At 47.9% G+C, this 27,525-nt stretch overlaps 4 protein-coding genes across 4 annotated transcripts; all 4 read right to left on the reverse strand.

Annotated features, from left to right (window-relative positions):
- Positions 1–3: 3 nt before the first annotated feature.
- Positions 4–1,471, reverse strand: ColSpa_08453 (cholesterol 7-alpha-monooxygenase; the record flags this gene model as incomplete). The annotated part of the gene is made up of 3 exons (XM_049274665.1): positions 4–226; positions 315–1,025; positions 1,080–1,471. 3 exons carry the CDS (start codon positions 1,469–1,471, stop codon positions 4–6), a joined length of 1,326 nt encoding a protein of 441 aa, XP_049130622.1.
- Positions 1,472–9,756: 8,285 nt separating this feature from the next.
- Positions 9,757–10,435, reverse strand: ColSpa_08454 (GTP-binding protein rho2; the record flags this gene model as incomplete). The annotated part of the gene is made up of 3 exons (XM_049274666.1): positions 9,757–10,047; positions 10,106–10,297; positions 10,433–10,435. The coding sequence occupies 3 exons, from the start codon at positions 10,433–10,435 to the stop codon at positions 9,757–9,759; spliced, it is 486 nt and encodes a 161-aa protein (XP_049130623.1).
- Positions 10,436–13,802: 3,367 nt separating this feature from the next.
- On the reverse strand, positions 13,803–14,300 carry ColSpa_08455 (uncharacterized protein; the record flags this gene model as incomplete). The annotated part of the gene is made up of 1 exon (XM_049274667.1): positions 13,803–14,300. The coding sequence occupies one exon, from the start codon at positions 14,298–14,300 to the stop codon at positions 13,803–13,805; it is 498 nt and encodes a 165-aa protein (XP_049130624.1).
- Positions 14,301–20,462: 6,162 nt separating this feature from the next.
- On the reverse strand, positions 20,463–20,875 carry ColSpa_08456 (uncharacterized protein; the record flags this gene model as incomplete). Its single annotated transcript, XM_049274668.1, has 2 exons — positions 20,463–20,489; positions 20,546–20,875. 2 exons carry the CDS (start codon positions 20,873–20,875, stop codon positions 20,463–20,465), a joined length of 357 nt encoding a protein of 118 aa, XP_049130625.1.
- Positions 20,876–27,525: the final 6,650 nt, after the last annotated feature.

A 27,525-nucleotide genomic window follows, 5' to 3' on the forward strand; every position in this document is an offset into this window, starting at 1 on the left:
CTGCTAAGCAACGACTTCCCACTGGACATTTTCCCATCCAGGCCTTCTCCGTATCTTCCCAACGAGATCGCTCCCAGGCCCCGGCTTCCCCAGTGAGCCCGTCAGCGGAACTTGCGTAGGCTTGGGGGCAGCGATTGCGTCCCCTTCCCCGTTGGTAATGTCAAAGCCCGAGATCAGCAGTGCGATGGATCCCAAAAGCTCGCCGCTAGCAAAGTACCGGCCGGGACTATGCTTGAGTTAGTCTCAAGGTATCTTCCTCTTCTGATTCTGTGCTTCGGCTGATGGCAGGATAAAGAGAGAGCAGTGAAACTCACCAAACATGCTTCCCCCCTCCGAATCCAAGAAACCCTCTCGGTGCAAAGTTGACAACGGCCTCGCCCTTCTCTTCAGCCATCTTCAGGAACCTATCACCGACGAACTCCATCGCATCGTCGCCCCAGATCTCGGGACTCAGTTGCAGGACAGTCTGCGGTCCTTGCACCTGCCCATCCTTCTTCAAGACATAGCTCGTCTTGCCGTCCGAGATGGTCGTGTCAGCCATGACCTTGCGGACTAGGACCCCAGAGGCGTAAAGGCGGTGCGTTTCGCGGAAGCAGGACATGAGAAGCGGGCATCTCTCCTCAATCTTCTCAATATGCAGCGTCGCCAATCTCCTCTTCCCACCCGTCGTGGTGCGGTCCGTTTCCTCAATGACGCCGTGCACCTCGTCGCGAAGACGGGCGAGAAGAACGGGCTGGCTGAAGACGCGGGTGAATAGCCAGTAAAACGTCGGGAATGTGTTTGATATCGCGCCATGGAGGAACAGAAGCTCGATTGCGGCGGCGGCGGAAGAGGGCATGTTGAAGCTCCGTGTCAGTCTGCGGCGCTCTTTGACAATGGACGGAACGTCGGGGCCTTCGTGCAAGTTCGAATCGAAGAAGGCTTGGAAGGCTTCTTGCAACAGGTTTTGACCGCGGTGGCCTCGAGGAGCGAAGATAGAGGGGAACACGCCGACCATGAGCTTGTTCACCTCGGCCTCATAGTCCCTGTTGAAGTTAGTACAGCTTGAGATTCATGATGTAGCAAGAAATATCGCTTACCAGTAGGCATTGACGAGCCTCTTGTCCTCCCTCAATGGATTCCTGCTCCCATAGAGCGAATCTGTGCTAGCCAAGGTGAACATCTGACGAGTCCACGTGTACAAGTCTTCCACCTCTACATCGTCCCCAATTTCATTCAAGCTGGCAGCAACCTGCCCCACAGCTGAGATGTTGAGCCCGAGAAGGGACTGCCCCGCCATTCCACCGTAAAGGATCTTGACCCAGCGACCGTAGAACGTAGGGTCATCCCAGATCTTCATCGTCTCAGCGCCGACGCGGGCCATGCCCTTGATGAGGTCCCTCAAGAACGGATCGAAACTAAGGGACCGATTACGGAGGGCGGCCTGCGCGAGTTCTGGGTCGTTAACGACATAGACTTTCCCGTTGAGCATGGGGAGGGTCAATATTGCGCGGTGATGCTTGGTGCTAAAGAGATCAAGTTAGTGGGTTTTGAGGCCTTGAAGTCATTGGATGAGCCAGAACGAACTGAATCATGTGGAGGTACTGCCATGAGTGCTGCAGAATCCCTATGATGTGGCCAACGAAAGGCACTATTGGAAGAACGAGGGGCGGCTCTTTCGGGTACATTGACACCGGGTTGGCAGCAAGGTACGCGACCAAAAGGAGCACTGGGATCGCGGCTAGTGCCGTGAATGGCACGAAGCCACCTTCGACTCCCGAAATGCTCACCATGGTATCCTCAAAGCACGAGAAAGGGCCAAGAGGCAGCAATGGAGAGATACAATTAAACCGATGAGTCTGGGCTACGAGTAAGATATATGATGAATTCGTGGTGTTGAATCCTCCCTAGGCAGCGAAATGCTTGCCGCTGGCGACCCATTATTGGTCAAGGACGACTAGGGGCAAATGGCTGATCGGACCGGGTTTAGTGCTGATGGCGCTAGACGCTCAGCTGTCAGACGCTAAAGGAACCAAGCCAATTTGTGTCTGAAATTATTGGCTTTCTCGGGTTTGTCTGATGGTGGGCGATTGCATTCATTATTCGTTCGACTTGGAATCTCGCCGGCCTGGCCCACCTCCGATGTGAACCTCCGAGTCCGAGGTGGGTCTCTGAACTCAACATCGTCATCTCAGTGAGCTTCAATTCGACACATTTTTGCGACAAGCGCGATGTCGAAGTTTCTTGCAAGTAACAGAACACTGGTAAATGATCTCAAGTAATGCGCGCTTGTGTGGAATTCCAAGCTTCACCGTGGCATTCCTTCTCGAAGTGCTTTGTGTTGAACACATCCCAGGTTGTCGTTCTCATCTAGCCCCTCGAAGCTGCCTTTGGTCTCTGTTACAGGGCATTTCTGAATTGCAGTCGGGACAGGAGCCCTCTCAGACTTGGAACAGAGGTCATCGCACCTTACGAGACTCTTTCGCGTCAAGACATGCTCAGATCGCTTGCTTGTTGAAGTGACACCGCAGCGCTAGGTCACGGTATGCTCATTGAATCTCTGCCACAGTGTCCAATGTCTTGACTCCAAGCTCGGCGTAGCCATCCATTGATGGCTGCTGCTTCTTCTTGAGAAAAATATTGGTTGAGCGTTTCTGGCTCTATACTTCAAGAACGCTGGACTAGGTCTAGGCACCTTTGGTAGCTAGTTATCTATGCTGGCCCAGACCAAGCAGTTGTCTGAGAAGTAGTGGAATTGTCAACGACTTTATTTTCCATATCATCCCTGATTTTAATCTCATATGGGAGTTTTGTAAACAAGTAAGGGCTTAGTTGGAAAGCCTCGAGGTCGATACGACTCGATTGTTCTCGATGCAAAACGAATCAAGATGGCGCACCTTTTTGATCGTCGCAAAAGCGCGGATTGTAGGGACTCTACAAAAACAACATCGTCCCCATCACCGTCAGTGCCTTTATACCTTCGAACCATATGCGTTATGCGACATATGTAGAGATACTCTGGGATACTAATTCGAACAGAGAAACTGGGAAACGGCGCTGGCCTTTAACGTACTTATTAAGAACGACAGTGTCGATATTGCATCTTTCATGCGCGTGCAGAGGACAAATTGCATTTTTCTCAACAGTTGGAATTAACAAGACAAACAGATGAGGGGTGCAAAACAGTAATCAGGATTTGGGCTTTAGTTGTATTGAATACCACTCCTCCTTAACTGTGATAGGCCCCTCTGGTTCCCTTAACAGAAGATCGACTTTCCTCCATACAGTAATTAGACCATTGCTCCCAGATACTATACGCATCTCAGGCCGCTTGAACGATTCTTTGATCCGCCGCTCTTCTGGAGGTAACGAGCCGTCGTCGACCACATCCAGAATGTCTTCGCCCGGGCTAAGTTGTAAGCCGTGCTCAAACATGATTGCCTTAGTTCCAAACGCGGTAAAAGCACTGAGGCCCCACAAGCTCTCCTTCTCATGGGCTATTGCCTTCATAAGCTTGATTGCTGCCACCCGCAAGCTCAGCAAACGGCACTTGAGAACAACAAAAACTAGCAGCGGGGCGAAGCATATTTCAAATGTAAACTTAGCGCGGGGATACTTATCCAACAACAGTATAACTCCTGCTTGTCTCATAAGATCTATAATCTGATGGAACTTCTCCAGATGGCAATCGTAAATTGCCTCGTCGCGAGAGAAGCATGTATCGATCCAGATTTTGCCGACAAGCCATTTCGACTTGAGTAAGTATTCGATAATCTCTTCCCGCATTTTCCTACGGTTATTCTTCCGAATCGCCCTGAACTTCTTGAATTCCTGATACGATATTAACCAGGCATCAAGCAACCCGTTAATGTCATGTCGCTCTTGTATCATTTTCGTGTCAGGCTTGGGATGTGACGGTTCCCCTAGCCGGTACGCGTCTGCGGCCCGTATGAAGCGGATGGCCCGCAAAAGTAGCGGTTCCAGGGCTGCTTGGACATCTGATAAACTGAAAAATGGTGCTGTCGGGGCGACGCATGGTGACTCAAAGTCCGGGAAGGCCTCCGGACGGACGCCAAGTGAGAATGGCACCGTACTGAGGCGACAGAAAACCGGCTCTAGGTATTCTCTGGTCAAGGCGGACCTGGACCGGATGCTGTTCAGGATTTTAACACCGTGTCGGCAGTGATCGATAACACCTTGGCTGTCGCCACGGATCATATCAATGCAGACAAAGAGGACGCAGACAAGAAGCACTCTTTCTTGATCGTTGGTGAGCATTAAGTGCTTGATAGATTCGTTATAGTGGGTGACTGCAAAGTTGTTCTTTTCGCCAAGTTGGTCCAGCGGGTCTTCGTTCAACTTTTCGTATAACGAACTGATTGCTAGTAGGGCATGTTTCGTTGCAGCGTCTTGGCAAGAGACTTGAGAAACCAGGTGGGTCCAAAAGTAGCCATCGAAAGGACCGGATAACTGGGGTGCGACGGCCCTCCTGAAAAAGGCTAGAGCTCGATGTTCGGTATCGGGCGCCATCTGCGCTACGGGCGGGCGTAATAGTTCGGGCCACGAATACGCTCCCACCGGCAGGATAGCATAACCATCGCAATTCCTGCCCGTTTTGACACACCGGTTGCATGCTGGACGCGATTCGTCACACTTGACTCTGCGGATTCTGGGCTAGTTAGCGACTGTTTGAGGAAGGAAATGAGGACCGCCGTAAGTTAATTTTGCGGGAGCCACCCACTTGCATGTAGTGCACCCGGTCTTTACCCTTGTTACACCATACCGAGCCATCAGGGGCAACCGATGTGTTAAGGATAAGGCAGTGTGATATACCAGCCCAATGAGGCGTGTTGCTTCCGTCTTGTGGGAATGCGTCCCGGCATTCATAAGCGTAGAGAGTAGTGGCTCATGAGTTTCAGCAAACGAGCCCCTTAAGTATGAAATTTAGTCCCGTCAACGGATGCGTTTGACAAGCCATGCGAGCTAAATTGTGTGACGTTGTCATCTGTATCTTATGTTTCAAAGGCAGGCAGGTGAGGATTGGACGTACCATAGGTACTCATCATATCCGTATGACGCTAAGGCCCAAGGTAGCTTAGAGAAGCCTAGCGACAATTCAATAGGGCTTAGCGTGCTGGCAGAAACAAGGTAGGGGTGCTGCTACGGCAGGGGCTATTCATATGTGTCAGCTGGCAAAAAATGGACGGACGGTCCGCTGACGGCTGGTAGGCTTGGTGACCGCCTTCGAAAACCGGCCTAGCCCAGGTTCTGCACTAAGCTACCTTGGGCCCTAGGGTAGTAAGGATATGTTGAGTACATACGGTAGTGACAGTACCTGGGCCAGGCGGCCCACTACGAATACGTACTTCAGTGCTCCAAAGTCGGGGCGTAAGCAGGCAGGCTAAGCCGGCAACAAACTCACTCTTAGCGGGGCATACGCGATCTAGCCAATTGGGTGGACGCAAAGTAAAAATAAGGTTAAGGTGTGGCAGGGAGTGCGTTTTTGATACAGGACCCTGCAAACACAGACAAGGCCTTCTTCCGTAAGATAGCACTGAAAAAGCGCATTACCTACTGTATATTATGATCTCGAGTGCGACCCGAGTAGGCGTAGTACTTATCGGTGCAATCCCTAGGCGTAGCAGCCACCCAAAGCTATCGCCAAGTATCTGATATGCATATGTAGCTTGATCTTTGGTCAATGCCGTTAACTGTTCATCCTAAGCTTTTGCTGTAATACTAGTATCGAGAAATGGCAGACTTGCAGAGAACAGCAGAGATGTATGTCGTACTACCAAAATCGATGTATGAAAGGTGGATTTTGGTCGGGAAAAGCCGCTGCAAGTATTTTTATCCTACTGCTTATGAAAATATGGTATCAGCACAGCCGTTATCTTTGTTGTAGTCGTTTGTTTAACGCCAGGATGCTCCTTGGTAAGTGTAAAGGGCGCTTGGTGCCTAACTAGAGCTAGTACGAAGATGCCAGCACCAACTGTTCCGTCATACTGTACATCTCCAGACACAGGAATTTCACGTATTATTGATCTTTGCTGTTGAGTGCTCAATGGCTCATCCGCGGATAGGTTCAGCTCAATGGATCAGTCAGGGTCGTGTGATCCACTGTACGGTACGAATTCGAATGCACCGCCGGTCCCGAGAATGCCGGAGGCCCCAAGCGCAAGGTGACGCAGGCGAGGCTAATTCACATCATCGGATGTAGAAAATGACGGGTTTTATTTAAACTTACTCTATCTCCTTGTTAAGTGCTAATGGTCGCTAGAATTTTAGAGATTGGGCTCTCTGCAATACTGTGCTTAGCCCGAAGTCCTTCCACAATGAATCCATAAATGGTAGTTTTGAGTCATATCCCATAACCTTAAGAGTTTAAATGAAACCGTGTAGCTTACGTCAGAATTTTGAGTACCAATGGTGCTAGCGGGTTGAACATCATTGGGTCAATTGAAACATGGAGCGAGGAACGGAGGCTTGAATTGGGCATCAGTCCGTACCTGATCGGATAACTACTACACACGGGCCACGCGGGCTTTTAAAACACAAAGGATCCTTGCTTTTTGCTATTGATGTTAGTGGAGGTCTTTAAACCTGTTAGATCAGCAACTTCCGGGTGGGATTGAGGCCTCCTTGCCTGTATTTGAAACGGACTAACACGCAGTGTACTATTGCAGCTGAGTCCTGTGGCCAATCAAATTTAGAGCATTTTCCACCTGAACAGCCCTGACTACATTTTCCATCTCATGCATTTACTCTACGGGGCTTTGGAACGCGTTGCTCTACCTGCACCTCATGGTTACAGTGCAGAAGCCTCTATACTCTTAGGCTTCACCACGTCCCCCAGGCCGGCCGATGAGATAAGCTCCATGGGCCACGATCAATAACTGGAACCGACGATCTGATTAGTCCAAGATGTAAGCTCTGACGAGGAAAGAGGTCCATGTTTCGTGTACTGTACACTAGTTGGGTAAAAATTTTTTGTTATCTTTTAGGTGGGAAGACTGGGCGAGGTCTTAGCTGCTTTTCACACCTGGGAGAGACTTGTGCATAGGATTTAGTTAATCATGAAGGCATCTGCATGTATCACCATGTTTGACACGACGTTCAGGCTCTTCCAGTACAGCCTCGGACAAGCCTTAATTGCGTTGCCCTCAAGCCAATTGTATGGTGTAGGTTTACAAAGATAATTTCTAGTGCTAGGTCGGGGCAGCAAACATATGGGCTGACTATCACGAGGTTCTCTACCTAAAGCACCTGACAGTAATTTCTGCCTGAGCCGGTCCACGAGACCAAGGATTCTACGTCTTGTGCGGAGGCACAGCATCCCGGGAGTCCGTTAAGCCACCCCCAAGCTCAAGGGCGTGCTGGAAACACTCCGCAGCTGTATACAGAAGCGTGCTTGATGAAAGTCGCCGGTCGTTGCTTGCTAGTTGCCGCAGTATTTCGTTGATCATAGAGGTATGTTTCTGACCCTCTGCTCAGAATATGCCGAGTCCGGAGAGCTCGTTCTCCCAAAAGACGGCGGCTCCTATCAATTCGCGATGGAAGTTTTTTTGAACAAGAAGACACAGCCCAAAGCGTATGTAACTTCTCTCCAATCAAGTCTGACTTTGTCTCAGAATTGAGAAACTGCTTGTCGTATTGAGAATATTGTAGAATCCTGTACGTGCTCATTCCATGAGTGACTTTCAGATCGACATCGGCGAAGGCATCGTCATATCTGTATTTTCAACACACGACGCGCAAGGCCATCTTTTTTCTGCAATTGCGTATACACGGAGCGCTACTTGGTCATGCTGTGGGTTGCCCGGAAATGACCAGGAATATACGTCTGCTGGTGAGACATAGATCTTACAGAGTCTACATCAGCCGCCAATTGGCTCTTCAGTTCAATGCTGTGGGGGTTGACAACTTCCTTCTGTGCTGCTAGTGACATAAACAATACGGAGTCGAGAGATTGAGTCTTCTGATGGTGCCCGCTCGGGAACATGGTATGTGGTGGTTATCGGTGGCTTGCAAGAAGAGAGGTTGTTTAATGTATAAGTCTCCGGGCGATATCCGTAGGCCGCAAAGAGTGGTGGTGGAAGATATACGGAGGTTAAAGAGGATGGGAAAGGTCTTAGCTACTACGTATGACATACCTATGGTAAATGCAGTAAATCTCCCCATTGGTACAATGTCTGGGACTGTAGGGAGACCCCTTATCCAGATGGAAACTGTGACGACCGCTACAACTGAGCAGATAGAACCAGACTCATCAGCTTTTAGGCCTTGACACTGTGACATGGGGCATTTAAGAGAGTTCCACTCTGCATTGGTCCAGAAAACATAAAATGGCCAAGTTGAAATATAGAACACTGCATAAATGGTTAGACATCGGAAATTCCTGAAGAGAGTTACTTGCTCGAAAAGTCTGACCGCTAGTCCGGACCACTTTTCGGCACTTATTTTGCACAATAGTCGGAAAACACGGCACGAGTAGGAATCGTACAACACCGGATGTAGCTTCCGAACGTAAAGTATGTCTGATAAGCAGTGGTGGAACAATTCTGGTGATGATTATGTGAGGGCTAGCCTCACGCCCCTCAATCTTACGGCAACAGTCTCCGCGCACCCTTCGGAGAGCCCGGCAGTAGCTTGCGAGAGCTTGGCGAACCACGATATGAATGGAGGTCGCGCTGTGCAAAAATACTTTTAAGCCGGCGATATGTTTACAAATACCTGCAGTCTTCATAATCTCCTAGCCTAATTCCACAAGATGTAGTTCGTGTTCTTGTACGGGACCAGAACAATTGCGAGTTTGGCGTTTGGGAGCAGACCAACGGCACTACTGGCGGCCACCTCGGCGCCGAATCTAATCAGGGCGGTCAGCTTCAGGAAGGCGGTATTCTGAGGGCCGATATCTGTTTATAGCTTTACTAGTACTTAGTTACATGGGTGGGTATCATGAGGACCAGATATGTTGATCCTTAGGTCCAGAGATCATGTAGGAACCTTGCAACTAAACGCTAGAGTCAGTGATTTCGATATATGAAGCACTGCTTTCTGAAACCTGAACTTGGCGTATCCGCTACGGCGATTGCCACACCATGCAGATGGAAATCATTGCCATACACGAGCATGGCCGTGTATCCACTGGCCATGCTTAGATAGGGTCTCTTCATCACACCATTTAGATAGCCTATTACGCCATATCAATCATTAAACATCCTCGTTAAAGCGTTTGATCTACGCCCGTTATGGCCAATCACTGCCCTTACGAATGATATTTTGTGCCAAGTACAAGGAGAGGCATCTTACGATATCTCTGACAAGTAGCAGGCATATCAGTGCTCTCCGCTTAGCGATGGAAATCCCACTTGCTTTGAATAAGATGAAGTTGAAAAGCTAGGTGTCTAACAAGAGCGGAAGCTCAGCGAAAGAAGGGGTGTAAAGTTTGGTCACAGCCTCTTGTTGTCGTTTAAGATGTGTCTCAATCAACTCAAAGAGACACTGTCTGTAGTCGCTCGAATTGAGGAGCTTGGATAATCGTCACTTGGTGGGCTTATTTGGACGTTGGCTTGTTCTCCTTGCTCTATCTGGACTGCTGCTGGTATCTACTCGTTGTGGGCAACACCACAGTCGGTGTAGACCGACGAACTTTGCAGTCACACTAACCTGATATCTCCTGACCTGGAGGCTCACCGGAGTCGCCTCTGTAAAGCTTGTTTAGCTCTTATATCTCCACTATCTCCAAGGTAAAATATAGCAACGAGGCAACGATGCTCATAATATAGTGCAGCAGCTGACTCTTTCACTCTTCTCAAAGGTCAACAAGGCAGCGCGCGTAGCGGCTTCAAAGACATTGTCGACTCCTACACCGCTGAGACTGGAGCACTCGAGGTATTTCCAGGCTCCAATCTCCTTAGCAACAGTATAGCCCTCCTGGTATGTAACAAAGCGCAGTGACTCCTTACGCATTGCCCTGATAGCGACTGGATCCTCACGGAGGTCTTGCTTTAATCCAACAAGAATTATAGGGACACTAGGGCAAAGACGGGTGGCCTCCTCTACCCACTGTTACCCGTCATCAGCTTAAGAACTCAAAGCGCTAGGGTTCACTATCGGAACAAACCTTGTGTTTGACGTTGTCGAGGGAATCAGGTGTGTCGACAGAGAAGCCGATAAGTATGACATGAGCGTTAGAATATGCTAGGGGACGTAGTCGCTCATAGTCTTCTTGTCCAGCAGTATCCCATAGTGCCAGCTGAACTGACTTACCATCTATCCTGCAGTCTGTAATGTAGTTTTCGAAAACGGTTGGAGTCTACAACTCAGAAGTCGTTAAAACACAGGTGTTGAGGAGACAAGGTGGGTAATCTACTAACGTAGTGCTAGAAGTAGCTGTTATCAGACGAGGTCAAAAATTAGGGTAAGACCACAATGGGTGCTAAGGACATACCATAGGGAAGTAGCCCAAGGTGAAAACACTCAGCAGACTAGTCTTTCCACAAGCGCCGTCACCGATAAACACGAGTTTCCTGAGACACCAGTCAGTAAGCCAGACCAAAAAGGGCTTAATTAGCTAGCAGAGCAACTTTGGCCAGCTTGATAGTATGGAAAGGTGCCTTAAGCATAGTGCAACAGATTATTGGTAGAAGGTCAACGGACTAAAAAGATGGACGTGTGGGGTTTCCCACAAGTTGTAAGGTATGGATGTACCTGCGGATGATGTTCTGGGCATAATTTACTGCTGCCATAACTGCGAGCGCCTGCCAGGCGAAAGGTAGTAGAGAGATGTATTAAATCGTCTTTGTTGGGACGTCTCGTAGCGAGCGTCAACGTCGATCTAGAAGGCAATGACGGAGCCGATCGAGAATCAAAACTGAGGGACTAGTGTTGAGCCTGTACGGGAGACAATCAACGACCGTGGTCAACGCTGCGTCGGATGGCTCGTGTGCGGTGTGGTCGTAGATCGTATTGCTGAGAGCTGTGGGAGCGGCGTCGGCGAATAGACAAATGACTGATGCTAGTCCTAACCAATGTTGTCTTCCGAGTTGATTGATATATGAGATGTCGTGTTCCTTGGCCGACGGGAACATGAAGTGAATATGTCAAAGAACCTGACGGCGGATGCGTCAGAGAGAAGGAAACGAACAAATGGAACAATGAATATGCATAGACTCAAGACGATTCGGCTAGATATCTAGGTTGATGGGGAGAAGAAGGGATGGAACAGAAGGTTGGAAAGACGGACAAATTACTTAATGAGGGGTGGGAGAGCGGTTGTTATTTTTGGAGAAAAATCAAATGGCTGCCGAGGGTAGGCCTGAGAGGGACGGGCGCCACATGAAATCAGTGACGTAAAGGAGGTGAGGTGAAGCATTGGTTGATTTTCTGGAGAGATTACGAGCTGACAACAACATCCACAGAGAGAACCGCGCGCGGAAGAACCGGAAAGAAAATTGGTAATCTAATTCTGTAAGTACAGATGAGAAGAGTGGTGTAGAACACTGAGGAGTTTCTGCGACTGGTAGCTAAAGCTGGAGCAGCAAGACTAGGACCCCCAGGATATCAGGGCTAGGTCTAGTGAGTGACTAGGACCTGTGCACAGGCTTTGCGAATCACAGGTTAGTTAGACAGTAATTTGCTACTCTCGCGAAGTATGTGTGTGGGATGGCATACCATGATGGACAATGGCCCTTACTCAATCATCCAAACCCTGTAACTGACTACTTGGTAGGCTCCTAATGCCAGTGCGATAACGGTGTAGGCTGTTGTAACATGGGTTATCAGCAACGAGTGAGTATCACAAGACACTTCCCGATTACTTACAACAGAACGCTTGTTCAGGAAATTGAATACAAAGCTGGACTCTGCGGAGACAAAATCATTGAGGCCCGGCGTAGATAATTCTGGTATAGTTTTGATTCTTTCGGCAAGTCAAGGGTGTAGGCCGAGGCCTGACTCCGCTATCTGGACTATAATTATCTACTCCACTCTAAGCCAAGTAAGTATTAGTAACAAGGGGTTATATCCACAGGACTTGATGCCGTATTCCTACGAGCCCTATTTCGAGTCCTCATTGCACACGTCAGTTATACATAGTTAGACTACTTCTCTGAATTACACTGTTAGCTCTTGCCCTCTCTTGTTGACTCTGGCGATGGAAAAGACGGTGCTATTGGCCCTGTTATAATGTTTATTGACGTCTATGTAGATATAAAAGAACCGTACTTACTAGGTGATGTGCCTGGACAACTTTTTGGCTTTTCGACATTGGTACAGTGGACCTAATCCATCCAGATTTGCTGATTTGTGGATGACTCTCGTTGAAGCACTGATAGATTTAGTCAGCTGATTGGATCATCCTTGTTGTTTCCCATCTGCTAGCATCCTGTCTTCTAGCATCATCCAACCGCGAGGGTCGGATGCATGTGGCATTGAAAGTCACCTTTTTGGACGGTCAGATCCTTTCCAGCTATGCACCTGGTGTTTCAGGTGACAAGAACCACTTCCCCCACCAGGCTGGGTGCACACGTACTTCGCCTCGACGTTGTCGTTTCCTTCGTGCTCTAACGCGCAGGTCATATAATTGGCTGTAGCGTTCAACTTGCTCGATTCGGGATTGAAAAATGAAGATTATTCCGTTTAATGAGAAATATGCATGCATGTGTTTGGACACGTCTTTTGACTTGACACCACGCCGGTAGGAGTTTCAGCTCATGCTGACGACCATGGAAAACTGATAGAAGGTGAGTTATTTGAGAGTACGAACAGAAATTCCGTCTCAGTGTCCTCCAAGACATACCAAACTGCTAGTCAGCTATTAGGTCGCTGATTTAAAATTGTATGTTCTCTTCATTCAGTCGTACGTTGGCCCTTTTGCCACTCCTTTCCCCCAATTGCTCTGTTGCGTACGTACGTACAGCCTTTGCTGACCCTTTTGTATTTGTTCCAGACGACTGACAGCCTGCAGACGAGCGTATTCGATAGCCGCTTCGTAGCGCGGGTCGGGCTCGAAGCCGATATCCTTGATGGTCGCTGTGCCCTTTCAATTTGATAAGTGGTGCACAATAGTCTTGCTAGCGTCAGCGTCGTCCTAGGGACTGCGTCCTGTAACAATAGACGAGGTACTTCGTCAACTTATTCTTATTACAACAACAACAACAACAACAACAACAACAAATCATCAAGGCCCCATGGACTATTTGGGGGCACCTTGCAGTCTGCTCAGTTTCTCTTGGCGTCGGCGGCGAGTAACGTAGGTGGTTCAACAGCAGAAAACACCACTGTCGCACAGCAGACTGTAACACACAGATCACTTCGGAATTTTCACACTGGCTCTCATGGCCTATGTTATCTCCCAATGAAGAAATTATGAAGCTGTGGTGTAGCCTAATAAAGTCGAGGGATACGTTTCCAAATAGAGGCAACTATCTAACACGCTGGGTTGTAGCCATTTGATTTGCATCTTACTCAACAAGGAAAGTACAATAAGTATGTTCTCTCAATCACTGCCATATCGCGAGTATCTTACCAAAGGTAGAAAAAGGCCATAAGGGCCGCGAGCGTAATGCACTTACTCAATGATGCTCTAGAAATAGATTTATTTCTTTTTTAAATAGGAAATTCTAGTTAGGCTAGAGTTTCCGGTATTCTCCCTTCGCTACATACTGGCATGCCACGACCCAGGCAAAACCTATTTATTCTCTGAATCAAGTCCAAGGTGACGATGGAAGTAGGAGCGCTAGGTCTTGATAGATATGTCATGATGTGATAGTCGATATGTCTGTCACATCCGCCATCTCACTTTTGACCCATCTCGCGACTTATGCAGCGGCATTGGGCTCAGAGCAGGCATATGCATATACCAGAGACGAGCCAATTAGGTTCGTGCTCTGAGCAAACCATTCGCCGCCATCTTTGGTGACAGGAACGCAAGTCTCGATCGCCTTGTTGGTAGTTCTGTCGACCACAGCGGTGACCTCAGGCTGGGCCCAAATTGGAATGTTGTCATCGACGCACGCCAACTCAAGATTGAGGTAGGTAGAATTGGTCGCATCGTCGGTAATGTTGAAGGGGTTGCGGCAGATAGGATCGGTGACGTAAGTGTTGACCGTCCGAACCGCGGTCCATGTAGCTGTGCCATTGACGGCACCGAGCGTATCAACAACTTCGGTGAGGTCTTGGGTGGTGGTTGGGGTGAAGGGAGTCCAGGCGACGAACTGATTGCCGTGAGGGTAATCGAAGTAACCCAGATTGATAGGCGGAAGTGTGGCCGAGGCAACAGCCACAAAATAGGCACCGAGAGTAGTAGAGAGCTGCATTGCTACTTTGGGATCGTAAAAGTTGAGTAGATATCTATGATGCAATGAAGAAGGTTTGTTATCGCCAATGTTCTCTGAGGTTTGTAGGCTCTAAAATACTTTTTGAGGTTCAATGGGAAGTTAAAGCCCCTGTCATACGTGCCGAAGTTCGAGTAAGGCCTTATGAGTTTCTCGTATCGGATGACTCGCTCGCTCCGCTCCGTTCGACCTTGGTGGAGCTGTTGATGTCTTATCCTCGTAATACTTTGCTTCTTGATTGGTTTTAACGTCATTCTTGGTCGAAAGGATGGTACTCATTTTGTTTCTGAGTTCTAGCTGGCTCGTAGAGGGCGGGCCCAAAGTAGGGTATATTGCCATGCGGTACCTTTGATGGAACATGAGCGCTAGCTGTGATGGGATACGAAGACCAGTGGGCCAGAAATGGTTAGAAAACGACCGGCGCTTTGTGGGGTTGGTGTATAATTTGATACGTATGTATGCTTGTATGTGTTCAAAGCCATAATGACGAGGGCCAGGGACCGTTGTTGCTGACCGGCCGACATTTGTGAGGCAAGGATGGTCGCTAGTTCACAGGCTAGCAATGTTACAATATGTAGCGTACCTCAATGCCTCCAGAAGCAAGCCCGAAGTAAATGCCCGCGTTTTAGAGTTTCCAGAACTCATATGTAAGGCCAGTACTGTAGTACTGAGATTCCCGGAAGAGGAAGAAGAGGAGTAATGAAAGACAAACTATTAAACCGCCGATAGCATATTGTAGAGAGGAATTTCTGTTATCAACGAGACTCCAGGGCCTGTAAGGCTTGCCGCCAGCCTCTTGGAATACAAATATCTTTCAGATGAGGCCACCCATTTGAACCCGATCTGGTCTTACTGCATGCTGGCTGGGAGTGATAGAGTCAACAACCTTGGAGCACTTGAGCGACAGCTATGAATAGATTGTGAACTCTGTTCTCTCTAGCCTTCTCTAAAGTTCCGTGGAAGGCCAAAATGCCGGCGTTCCGTAAAAATGGTTCAGACCAAATTGAAAACGTATGTAAACAACCTTCTGATATGAAAGCAGAGGATCGATTCAAACGGCATGTCTCACCCGTAGTTTAACGGAATACCCGGATGTCAGATATGAGAAGCCAAACTCAGTCATATGACGCTGCGAGTCGACCATGTGCCGACCTATCGACCCTAAAGTCCAATGTTCAACTAGGAGATGCCGTAGAACTACTCAGGGATACACGCTATTATCGAATGCCGAAGACAGGTGAAGAGTTTGCGCCCGGGTAGGACGAAAAGCCTACGTTCATACAGCCGACCGAATTCTGTTTCATCAGTCCCCTAACACAATTTCAGAATCTCAACTACTTCACTTCTTGACCTGAAATAAAGATCTCACAGTTTTATTTTTATTTCAATTTTTTTTTTGACCCTTTCCTTCGCTTACACTAGCTAGGCAGAGCGTCCAGCGGCGCAAGATTGACGCCGAGCCGAAGGGCGGAAACATCCCATCGGGACAATCGTGCTGTACGCACATTCCCGACCAGTGCCACACTCATTGTGTAAGGTGCTCGAGGGAAGGTGGGGGCTATTTGTATCAATTTGAATCTTTTCTGTTGCTTGCTCTACTTCTTTCATCATTGGTACGGTAACGTGTTATTGTAGTTTCATGTTGACTGGTCAGAATCAGTGTCATCTAGTTACCAGGCTCAGACGGAGACTTCAACAGTGCTATGGAAGGTTATTCAGTTGCCTTTTCTTGATAGTATTATTCAAGACGGAGATATTTCGCCACAAAAACTATCGATTTAGAAATCGAGGAAGAGAGTGGGGTTTGGCGAATAAATCCAAGCTTTTAGCGTTAAGGAGAACTTGCAGTGGAAAACTTACTTCCTTGCTATCATTTTAAGGTAGATAACTTCGACGACAATCTACGAATCAACTTCCATGCCATTGACTGCGATCTTAGAATGAGGTAGCAGCTCGGCATGTTCTATTTGTCGACCATCAGCGCCTAGCGATGCGTTTTAGGTGATGCACCGAAAAGAAACACTGCCCAAGTCGTTGAACGACAAGTATGTCTTTCGCTAATCAGGCGACCCATCATTGGGTGCGCCGCAGTTGAAGCGCAATATTGGCTCTTTCTGAAATTTCCGTGATTGACCCGTATAGGTATCGCTCCCTTTCCCCTTGGGAATCATGCCCCTGGCGAGGCCCCTACTCGCCATCCACGAGGTCCAAATGTAAGCGTCGTATATGAGCGATAATTTCCTAGATCTATACCCAAAATTCCTTGTGGTCGTTGAGGTCACCATAAAGATCATGTGTAGCAAAGCAACAGCAAGGGTGGCTTTGGTGAAGCTATGTGCAAGAAATATCAGCCACGATTCTTATAGTCACATCGCCAAGCTTAAGACGGTGATTATTGTCTTTGTGACCGTATAATTGGAAATTCGGGCAGCTCATCGCAGTTTGCGTAGATGACAACCGATAGTTTGAGTTCCAGTTTCAACACTCGACACCGCCATGTTCCCAGAGCTTCTATTGGAAAATTGTAGAATATGCTGACTGGTAGTGACCAACCGTCGTTAGGAAGGTGCAGAGGTTGCCTTGGGACTGTCATTTCAGCTAGTTCTCTGCGCATGTCTTATTTTATGCAGTCACTCTGCAATTAATACTATGGCTACCTCCTTCGGTTGATGTTTCCGATTCTGTAGGAGACAGGCAAATGCTTGCTCATAATGTTGGACAGAACCGTTGCCTACTGGCTCAAATCTGTAAGAACATGAGGCATGAACCGGTAGTGGGGTGTCAAGATAGTGATAGCCGACTTTCCATGGGCAGGGTTTCCTTGCTGGAGTGACTACGGATAAGTCGGCTTCTTGAGAAACCCTCTCGTCAATGCAATCGCTCAAATTCCTTATCTCTAATTACAGGGCCTGTTCGTAATTCGATGCTAAGAGTAACGTAGTATGTGTCCTCCTGCAGACGAATAGCGACATAGTACCCGTCCACATCGACCGTCTTGCTTCTGAAGAAGCCGAGAAGTTCGTACTGCAAGCAATTGGTGACTGAGAGATCTTCCACTTTCTCAGCATGTTCATTCCATTGGACCTGATACTTGTAGATCAAAAGGGGTTAGTTTCTCCGGTAAATCCGACGCTAAGAAGCTAAGGATGACTGTCTCCCATCCCTGTTTTCAGTTGACAGGCGTTTTGGCCACCTTTTCGCTGAAAAGGTTTCCGCAATTTGGCGATGAAGAGGCTTTTTCTTCCTCCTACCAGACGCACGTCAAAGTATTGATTCGACTTACATATCTATAGCTTCCACGTATCCTTGACTATGTTAAAATACATTATGTCTTGTTTACTTTTTGCTTGTAAACCATAAGAGACGTATAGATCTCGCCCTTGCTGCCATACTTGGTATCGTCTTAGAGAAATTCCTCCTCAACACAAGCCTTTCATCGACCCGCAACCCGGATTTAAAGGCATTGACAAAGATATCCAAGCCCATTTCCTCCGCTTGTCTCATGCCACTTTGCACCAAATCAGTGCCGACTCCCTGTCCTGGTTGTCCAGATGAGCAGCCAGGTAGTCTAAACCTGCAAAAAATCGTTAGAAGGAAATGGTCCAGATAGAAAATTCGACAGGCGCATATAAGTCTTCTTCCTAAGGATATCCTTCTTTGCCTCACGGATAAGGATCAGCAGCTCATTTGATTCCTCGTCAGGGGCCCAGTGCACTGTCTTGGCTACACGTCTGATCTCGGCTTCTTTCTCAGGGCTGACAGCCGGGACCGCAGCGTCAGGCCATGAGCAGGATCAACAGCTCTCTGTTGTCGCCTCGTCTCTGAGTCACTAATTAAATTCAGCGGTGTGCGCTTAGCTACCTTGGGAATGTGCTACTCAAAGGCCCGATGGCGCCAGGCCAGGATCCAGTGCGGATGGGCCCAGAAGACGGGGATGTTGTTGCGGGTCAGCTCATCGGTGTCAGCAACAGTACAGCGAGTGGTGATATAGTTGGCTGCAGTAGTCATGGCCGAGAAGAAAGCGGAGGATAATATCCTTGGTAGCTCTGGAATAATAAAACGGTGAAAGAGGATCCAAACCGCTCACGAGAGCTTAATTTTCTACTTTTCGGAAAGGCCGCTGCCTGAGTTTCATTGCGGTTCCTCTTTTGCCAACTAACGTCGCCGCAGCTGCCAATGTCGCCCTGTAACACTGACTTCATTAGCGTTATGACATTCCGAGTCATTATATCCTTTCGAAAAAGCTTCATGCCACTAAGACTATGATAGCCACGTCTAATGCCGAGAATGTATATCCTCTTGATGTGTGTATATTAAAAAGATATCGCATTAAGAGGTGAACTATATGAATAAGCATAAAGACTCACATTTTTCACCAATCGAGTGATCTTTTAAAAGACTAACTGGTTATCGTCACAAAATAATTCTTATCGTGGTCTGGTCGCATGGTATCCAGGATCCTTAATGCTATCATCTTTGCTTTCAAGCAGGCGATAACACGAGGCACTAAATGACTACCGCAAGGGTGGCAAGGTCAGAGTCCTTCGCTCTATTAGGGCGGTCTTCTTCTCCAACAACCATGGCAACCTACTCCAGCCGCTGCTATTTGGCCTCGGAGTTTGAACTGGGAAGAAAGATTGTAGCGGCGTGTTTGTACGCTGTAGTCTGATACTAAGTTATGCTAACAGCCAGGTAATCTTGTCCCCAACACAAATTATAGGGTGGCATGATTCAATTCCTCTTCAAGGACAGGGTCACCCATGCTGTTGATGCGTCCCATATCAATGTCCAAGCTACCCTGAACCAGCTGTAGAGCGAACTAAAAGATTATAGTCAAAGACGCAGAACATGGACTAGAACACTTATCGGCGCCTAGACATACATCGCAAAGAACAGAAAGGAGTCTGGTCTTTTACAACGACCGGCATAGGCTATGCAGTCGTCCGAAATCACTTAGCTAAAGATTGGACAAATGATAGAGTGCACGCTCCGCTGCATTTTGATGAAAGTGTTATACGTTGTTTTCTGCTTCTCACTTTCATTGTCCGAGCCTGGAGAGTCGATTCGATCGCAAAACACTTATTCGCTTGTCGTTAAAGCGCTAATGGACAACAGAGATTAGTATTAAAGTTACCAATCATGGGGATTCTGGAATGATATAGTACCGTCTCACGTATCATCGTAAATCTTATTACTTTCAAGAGGAAGCAGTAAACGCCCAGTCTATGAGGTTGCTTTTGAAGACAACGGGTTCACTTGATAGACCACGAGGTGCTGATAATTATTATGTTTTTGTCTCTCGACGTTCACGGAAGTCCCAGGCAGATAGTAAATTTTACATAGGTAAGTTGAGCAACAAAGGATCAAAGGAAATTGTTTTTTGTAGCAATCTTCTTTCAAACACTAGTTCCAGGTTAGGAACTAAATACATCTTTTATCCTGACAAGGTCTTTAAACTCAGGTGATGGTCAACAAAGCAATTGATGATGCCGGAAGATTGAATAACCCGTTTCTTACTTCTTCCGTCTCTACAACCCCATTAGGTCGTCCTGAGAGTATTTCGAAGCTTTGGCCGCCCCAGGTCCTGGTTTGTCAGTTTGAAAAGAGTTGAAGAACATGCCCACTTTACTTACAACCCAGTATTGGCAGTCGTCTTTTCGGTTTGTAAGAACTTCGCAGTGATGGGCGTGTCAAAGCTTATACCATTCAACGAAACGTTAATGCTTGGCTTGTCGGGGCCACCAAGATAAACCTGTGTGTTCAGAACCACGATGCGAGTTAGCCGATGCTCTTCCCAGATGCCATAAGCTGTCAGGGTGATATTTGAGGTGGCTATTTCCGCGACATGTGACCTGCCCGACGTTCTTATAGCTTCGTTTACAATTAGGAAGCTATAGTATGATGGTAGAATGTGAGGACGCGTAAAATTAAGGCCATCATCCGAGTCGCTTGTCGGTTGAATTGTGTTATACGCGAAGCCTACGCCGTGATGAAAGTGAAGCCTTTGTATCCCTGATGAACCACCGGGAAGGAGCCAATCTGTAGCCCAAAGCGTACTTTCAACAGTATTGCTCAGACCAGGTTGCCCGTGGCTGTAATCACACCGTTAGTATCAAGGCGAGATGTATGTGTACAAATTCTAACTCACTTCGCATATGAATTCGTCTCTGCCTATTAATGGTAAGCAAAGGAGATTATGGGCAGAAACTCACTTCATGCAAACTTACCAAAACGTATTCCAAGCCTTCAGATCGAACAGCCCGCATTCCAGTTGTTTTCGTTGTCAGGTTGTTGCGAATATTAATCTTGTTCATCAAGTCTCCCGGTTGAATATCGCGATTTAGGATAAACGCGCCTGAATACGCGTGCTCAGAAAACCGTGTTGTTGTCTCTCTGATTTCAGGGTTGTCCAAGATGCCAAGCTGCAGTGGACCGACAGGACTCCATTCTGGGGCGATGGTGGTGGTGAAAGCCCCAGGAGACAGAGTCGGTCGACCAGAGTTGAGAGAGCCAAACTCGATTCCCTTGCTGACAGCTATGGAGTACTCTGACCACATGCTTGTGTAACTGGAAAAGCTGGAAAAGCCCCATGAAGTAAGGGGCCCGCTGTGTGGATTACGTGAATCACCGTAAAAGTCAGGCCCATTGCCTATTTCGACGTTGATGAGGTTTACGTCTTTGGTGAGGTTTGCTCTGTCGCCTTGGAATGCCTCGGCCAGAAGCCGGGCTTGAGCGACAGTCTCACTCTTATTCATAGACTTGAGGTTGATACCCCACATGAAAGGCGTGTCGGCTGGTAGATTACCCGATAATGCGTAGAAATCGGGACCGATAAAGATATGTTCTGCCTCGGGGTTTGGTACATTTTCGGTTGGGGTGGAAAGGTCTTATTCATGACATCTAGGCTAAGATCTACGGTGGCTCTGTCTTCAGAGTTGGCGCCGACTCGGATGAAAGGCACCTGGCCTGTCCGTTCTCCGAGGTTTCTAAGAAGCTGGTTGAAATACTCGTTTGGCTCACCAACTTTCTGGCCTGCCCAGTCCGGCCATCGGTCCATTTCTATGCTGAATGATGCGAGGTGGGGGAGAATTTCTCAGCCCATTCCGGCCTTTGCTGTTAAAGATGTAAGGGAAAGCCATACTCGAGTCCGGCACCAAAAGAATGGCCGACGGCCGCGAGAATAAAGAGACGTTTCGCCATTCTAAATAGCAACTTGATGGTTTTACTGGGAGGGTACTAGGATGTGGGGGAGCTGCTCATTGCTTTATAGTTGTCATTGATTCTGGGGAATGCTGGTTGTTGAATGCACGTTGCGGGAGTGAGCATTTCATAACCTACTTGTCCGGCACAGTCGTATTCGGAAGTAGTCTTCTGGCAGGGCGGTTTTCTAGTTAGTTGGAATCATCTCCACCGGGAACATGCAGTGGCTGGATTGATTATTAGCCAAGGCCAGCGCGGCCTAAAACTGCATCCACGAATGGAGGACAAGATAGATGTCTGCTATTCATTCAATTCTGCCCCGGGTTTTGGTAATTATTTATCAGCCAGAGATTGAAGAAGAAAAATCCAAAGGAGTAGCGGATAATAGATAACCATGGAACTTACTTCTTATGAATTATGGTTTATGTTTATGAAAGCCAAATCATGAGCTCGATACTAATTAGAGGTAGAGAAAAGCCAGGAAGACCGATGGCTGCTGATTCACCCCCCACTTGTCCCGGTACCGGCCCCACTCAGCCCGAACCACATAATCACGCTCTCCCCATGTCAATGCACCGCTTCAGTTGATTGCTGCTGCACTTGATTGTTGACGCAATCCATTGAACCGGCAGGAACTATGGGTCCGGACACAGATTGACAGTTGAAACGCCGGGCCAGTTAAGCTCCTCGAAAAACCAAACTGAGTTTATTCTTTACCTTCCAACAGAGATGCTGATCAGGCTGGGAGGATGATGAGTCTTCAACCGCAGGCAACGTGATGGCTAACATAGTCTGGACAATCCCTCCATCAGTCGGTAAGCCAATCGGTAAGTTCATCGTGTCAAATACGGCTCGTTGGCGGCACTCGAAAACAATTTCCCCGCGCGGAGGTCGATGGGGACTGCTACTCTATTGCGGGGATCCCGGGGCCCCACGCCACCCACCTGCATTGCTGTACACTAGTAGCCTGCAGCATGCACTTGGTCACGATGATCGCTATCCTGCGTAGACAAACATGGTACTGGTATGGTAGACACATGCCGTGAGTATCGGCTGCCCTTAGTCGCCTCATTGTCAAGGTAAATAAAAAGGGCCGACTTGAAGCCACCTAAGTCGGTACATGATTACGTAGCATATGGTTCCCAGCCCTGTTCCACTCCGTATCCGTATCTTACCTCGGCATTGGATTTGCGGGCCCGATCTCGTCAACGAACCCATTTTGTAGGATGCATAATGCATTTGTGAAGTCGAGTCGTGACATCTGTCACTGTTTCCTGTTCTATGGACTGGATTCATTCCGAAATCTGTGGTATCAATGGAGAATTGCCTTTACAAGACTGCTCAGCTTATACACCATAGAACCATTTGCTAAGTATAATGAATGCAAGCCTGCAGTCCCTTTATGTTCCACGAGAGACCTATGGAAATTTCAACAGTGTGTGCTTGTTTCTGTCGTCGTTGTTTCCCGTAGTAGCCTCAAACTCAAATTATGAAAAATAAAGTCAAGGAATAAACAAACTTAAACAAGATACGCTTAGTCTACTCGTTGACCAAACCTTATGAAATTAACGCGACTATCCCCGAATTCTGTAATGATAATTATTACAAGATAATTGCGACTCGTCGGTGTAAATCTTGCCAATCGACTTACGTCTAATGGTCAGCACTATATTTAGGTTGCTTGGATTGCTCGACGTATCATCCCAACGGATGCTAATGAACCCGGTTTCTGTCAAGTACGGAGTAGGCCAAGTGAGCTCGTCACATACAAACTTCAAACCTAAAAAATGTTCAAGAGAATTCGGGTCCTTTGAATGAAATAGCATAACACAAACAAATCCGAAAATGGGGTCCATAGGCACCCGATGTGATCATACCTAAGAGTCCGAACCTGGAAAATAAATCCAGTCCATAAAGCAAGCTTGACCACAATACGTCGTTTGGAGGCCCACCATTGTGTTTGTCCCAATAACCGTTGTCTTTCGAAGATGATTGGAACAAACATTATGACTTCTAATTCAATAGACCTTACAGCTTGTCCAACCTATACATATATGTTTCTTGACTAGCGCAACTGGCAGAGTCGACAGCAATTAGCGGACTGACGACGACCACCTGAGGGGCATAGGCCTTCAAAGAAGAAAACAAGACAACCGAGGAAGACAATGTGGTGCTCCTTCAAGGGATGAAGAACGGATCAAAGTGGATTGCGCGTCGCTGTAGGGGGTTGCTGAAGCAAGAAAAAACCTCAAGTGTGAAACAAGGATTTTCATGCCGAGTTTCGAAAGGCCACAACCAAATCACGAACGGCCAGCAACGACCTAAGGATGACACATCCTACTTTGGGAGCCAAACTCAGCCGTTTCGTTACAGATATGCACGAGATTGCTGCTTTTCTCTGAGTCATCCGCTCCAACAGGGGCTCATGGAGTCTTTGCCTCAGAGCAACTCGTTTCCTCATCACAAAATGCGACATTTCCAGGATGTGAGAAATACAGACTGGGTTTATCAAAATATCAACACTGGCGACACCTTTACTCGGTATGTCTGCCAGAAAATAAACAATATTTGAAGTAACTGGTGGAGATTGACTGGAGAAGCAGCGTATCTAGCACTCGTGGTATTCAGATAAGATGCATGGATCCACTGCCGCTATCACCTACAGCCAGGGTTCTTGAAGAGATCGCCATACACGTGTGGTTTCGCACCAAGGCAGAGCAAACTAATAACATCGTTCGGGGCCAAAGCGCATAAGCGAACTGGACCTATTGGTCTAAGTCACCATGTTGTGAGATTATTTAATTTCCGATCAAAAGAACAGCGTCCAGGAAATATTGCACAGGTACGGATATAACTAGTGTGGAATCCTTGAGTTCTCAGCGAAAGCAATTTCAATTCAACATAACACAACACAAGAAAGATGGAAGCGATGTGGCGTCTGCTCGGAGTGGCTGCGGCAAGAAGTCCACCACCGAGAGTGGAGACTGACGACGTCTACCCGGTCCACATGCTGGACGACACTAAAACGCTCCGTGAGATCATTGTCACTTGGACATTGCGATTTGACGATGTACTTGATCCAGAAAAGCTGCACAAATCATTGCTCCAGCTCCTTGAGATGGGTGACTGGAGGAAGGTTGGAGGCCGTCTGAGGACGAAGGTAGTCTTGTTTCTGATTTCCATTTGGACTGTCTCGACCGCTAAACTCTGGTTGCCAGGAAAACGGAGGGTTGGAAATCCACGTTCCGCTGGCTTTCACAGCCGAACGTCCTGCCGTAGACTATAGTCACGAAAGCATATCAATGAACATCGCAGATCATCCCTTGGCTAAAACACTTCCCAAAGTCACAAAGGGCGCTTCTGTCCAGCCTGGACCTCCATGCTTCCGATCCTTCGCGACTCGACAAAACGCACCGGCCACGCTCGATGATTTTATCTTCAATGACATTCCTCAACTGTCTTTATACATCACCTCATTCAAAGATGCGACGCTCGTTGGTCTCTCTTGGCCTCACACGCTGATGGATGTGATGGGCCAGCAGGCACTTCTGCACGGTTGGTCCATGGTGCTGGCTGGCCGTGAATCAGATGTACGGCCTGTTTTAGGGGCTCGGGAGGACGCTATACGTGCAGCTGAGGCTGGGCACGCCGCGAAGGAGGAAGAGTTCAAACTAGCAAAAAAGGTGTTGGGAGGGTGGGGTCTTGTTACGTTTGGTTTGCGATTTGCTTTGGATATGATGCGCAACCCCGTTGTGGAGACGCGGACCATTTTCTTACCTCAAAGAGCCATGGCGGAGCTACGAAAACAAGCGGAGATGGATTTAGCGCCTGCCGATGACCGCAAGCCACCCTTCGTCAGTGACGGAGACATACTTACTGCATGGACAGCGCGCGCGATAGCTTCCTCGCTTCCGCAGCCAAGGCCAGTGACTGTGCTTCACGCACTCAACACGCGGTTCAGACTTACGTCGCTAATCGAGGCACCGGGCGTCTTCATCCAGAACATGGCAGTGGCGGCCTATACCTTTCTATCTGCAGATGGTGCGAGGGGACCGCTTGGGCAGATCGCGCTGGAAAACCGGCGTCACCTAGCGGAGCAGTCAACGGAAGGCCAGGTTTTGACTTTCCTCCACGAGCTGCTGGAGGATTCGAAATCAGGCGGTGATCCAAGGGTGCTTTGCGGCGAGCCCGATGCCCTGCTATTACCCTTTACAAACTGGAGCCGGGCGGATATCTTCAAGACGGCGGACTTCAGTCCTGCAATTGTTCATTCCACTACGTCCGTGTCGAGAACCAGCCCACCCGGGAGTATCACATACCATCACGCAGATTCGATAAAACAGAATGCGGCGTCTAGGAACGTAGTGGTGGTGCTGGGAAAGGATTACGGTGAAAACTATTGGCTAACCGGGCTACTATTACCTTTGGCCTGGGCGAGGATTGAGGAGGATATTGCAAAGCTTTGATACACGTCTCTGACCGCAATATGGCTAGAAGGCTCGGGGTTCAATTTAAATTTCTTTATTCTGGATGCACTGACCAACTCTCACTTAGACCTCCTAGGGAACCGCGTTAGAATTGCTTTTAATCATCAACTATTGTAGAAGGCTAAGTAGGCCGCTAGCCAGGTCCGATGTATGTTTAAAGTATTTTGTACAGTAGAGGTCGGGAGTTCACTGTGACAAATGATTTTCGGTACGCGGAAGGAGAATTTCACCACTTCATACCCCTTACAGTGCACTTGAGAAGCTTTGTATGGTCCTTGGTAGACTTATTCATCACTTGGAGTTGGTAAACTCATCTGTAAATACCTTTTTGGGAGGTTGTGACTTTATAGGAGAGACAACAAAGGAAAAATAACTTATACAGGGCTGCGTCGAGGAAAGATTTAGAGAGGGGAATTCTATTAATGACACACGATTGAAAAAATGCATTGTCAACACCAAAAACATGAGGTTCGAAGCTCGGCAATGAATGACATGAAACCATGTCTAATGAGATTCTAGGAAGTTAATGCGATCTAACCTAGATGAGCTTAGCCAGTCATGTCGACGCCGTTTGTGAAGAATGCCAGGGAAGGAGCTGTTGTGTTGACCAGTGGGCTGTTCTAGTATAGTGTTTTAGCGACCGGACATTCAAGCCGGAACATAACAAAATGCTCCCCTATCTCGCGCCAAACAACTAATGTCGATGGTTGAGATACGATCTCCAATACTTGTGCAACATTGTCCACTCGCTGGTTATGGCAAGCCGCAACGCCAGTGACCAGTCAACTTCTCAACCCAAAGTTACGGTGAGTATAGTAAGCCAACCTAACTAACGTATGTGAGGCACAAGAGAGGCAAACATTAATATGGGAAGCATCTGAAGCTATGGATAGCATGCAGAAACGGAAATTGTACCCAAAGCGGACAACTCTGCAACCCCTGCGTCAAAATGCAGGTTCGATTGTGTAGCGCTTGTTATTGCTCGCCAGCCTCTGGAAATTCAAGTCTTACTTTTTTGCGGGGGTCTTGATCTGCACATTATCAATGTTTGCTTCGTGCATAATGCGGTCAAGGGAGGTAAGACTGGGGTGTTCTTCGAGCCTAAGGATCTGAAGCAAACATCTGTATGGCGCTGCAGAGTCAAGAAGCAAGGATTGGGTGTTGGAACGGAACAGCAGAGCTAAAAACGGGTAAGTTGATCGCAAGCATGAAGCGATCACCGAGGGGAGTCAATCTCATAGTGCGCTCATTGTGCGGCCGAATTGTTCCGGGTGGAGCTATGGGAGATCACTGTACAAATGTTGTGACTCTCTGATACGTTTTTACTTTGCTGGCTTGTCTCTGGAATGCGGCAATTAACACTTCAAAGAATGAGATCGCCCCCACTACACTCAGCTGTGCCGCAACCGGCTGGAATCATCTCGTTTCGCCATAGGTCATGTTCACCAAAATGAGACAACGTGGATGAGTCGGGATGGTGAACAGGAAAATCAGAACTTTTGTATTGAGACATAGGAAAT

This window comes from Colletotrichum spaethianum (assembly GCF_022836535.1).
Source record: "Colletotrichum spaethianum MAFF 239500 DNA, contig22, whole genome shotgun sequence".
Taxonomy (NCBI): domain Eukaryota; kingdom Fungi; phylum Ascomycota; class Sordariomycetes; order Glomerellales; family Glomerellaceae; genus Colletotrichum; species Colletotrichum spaethianum.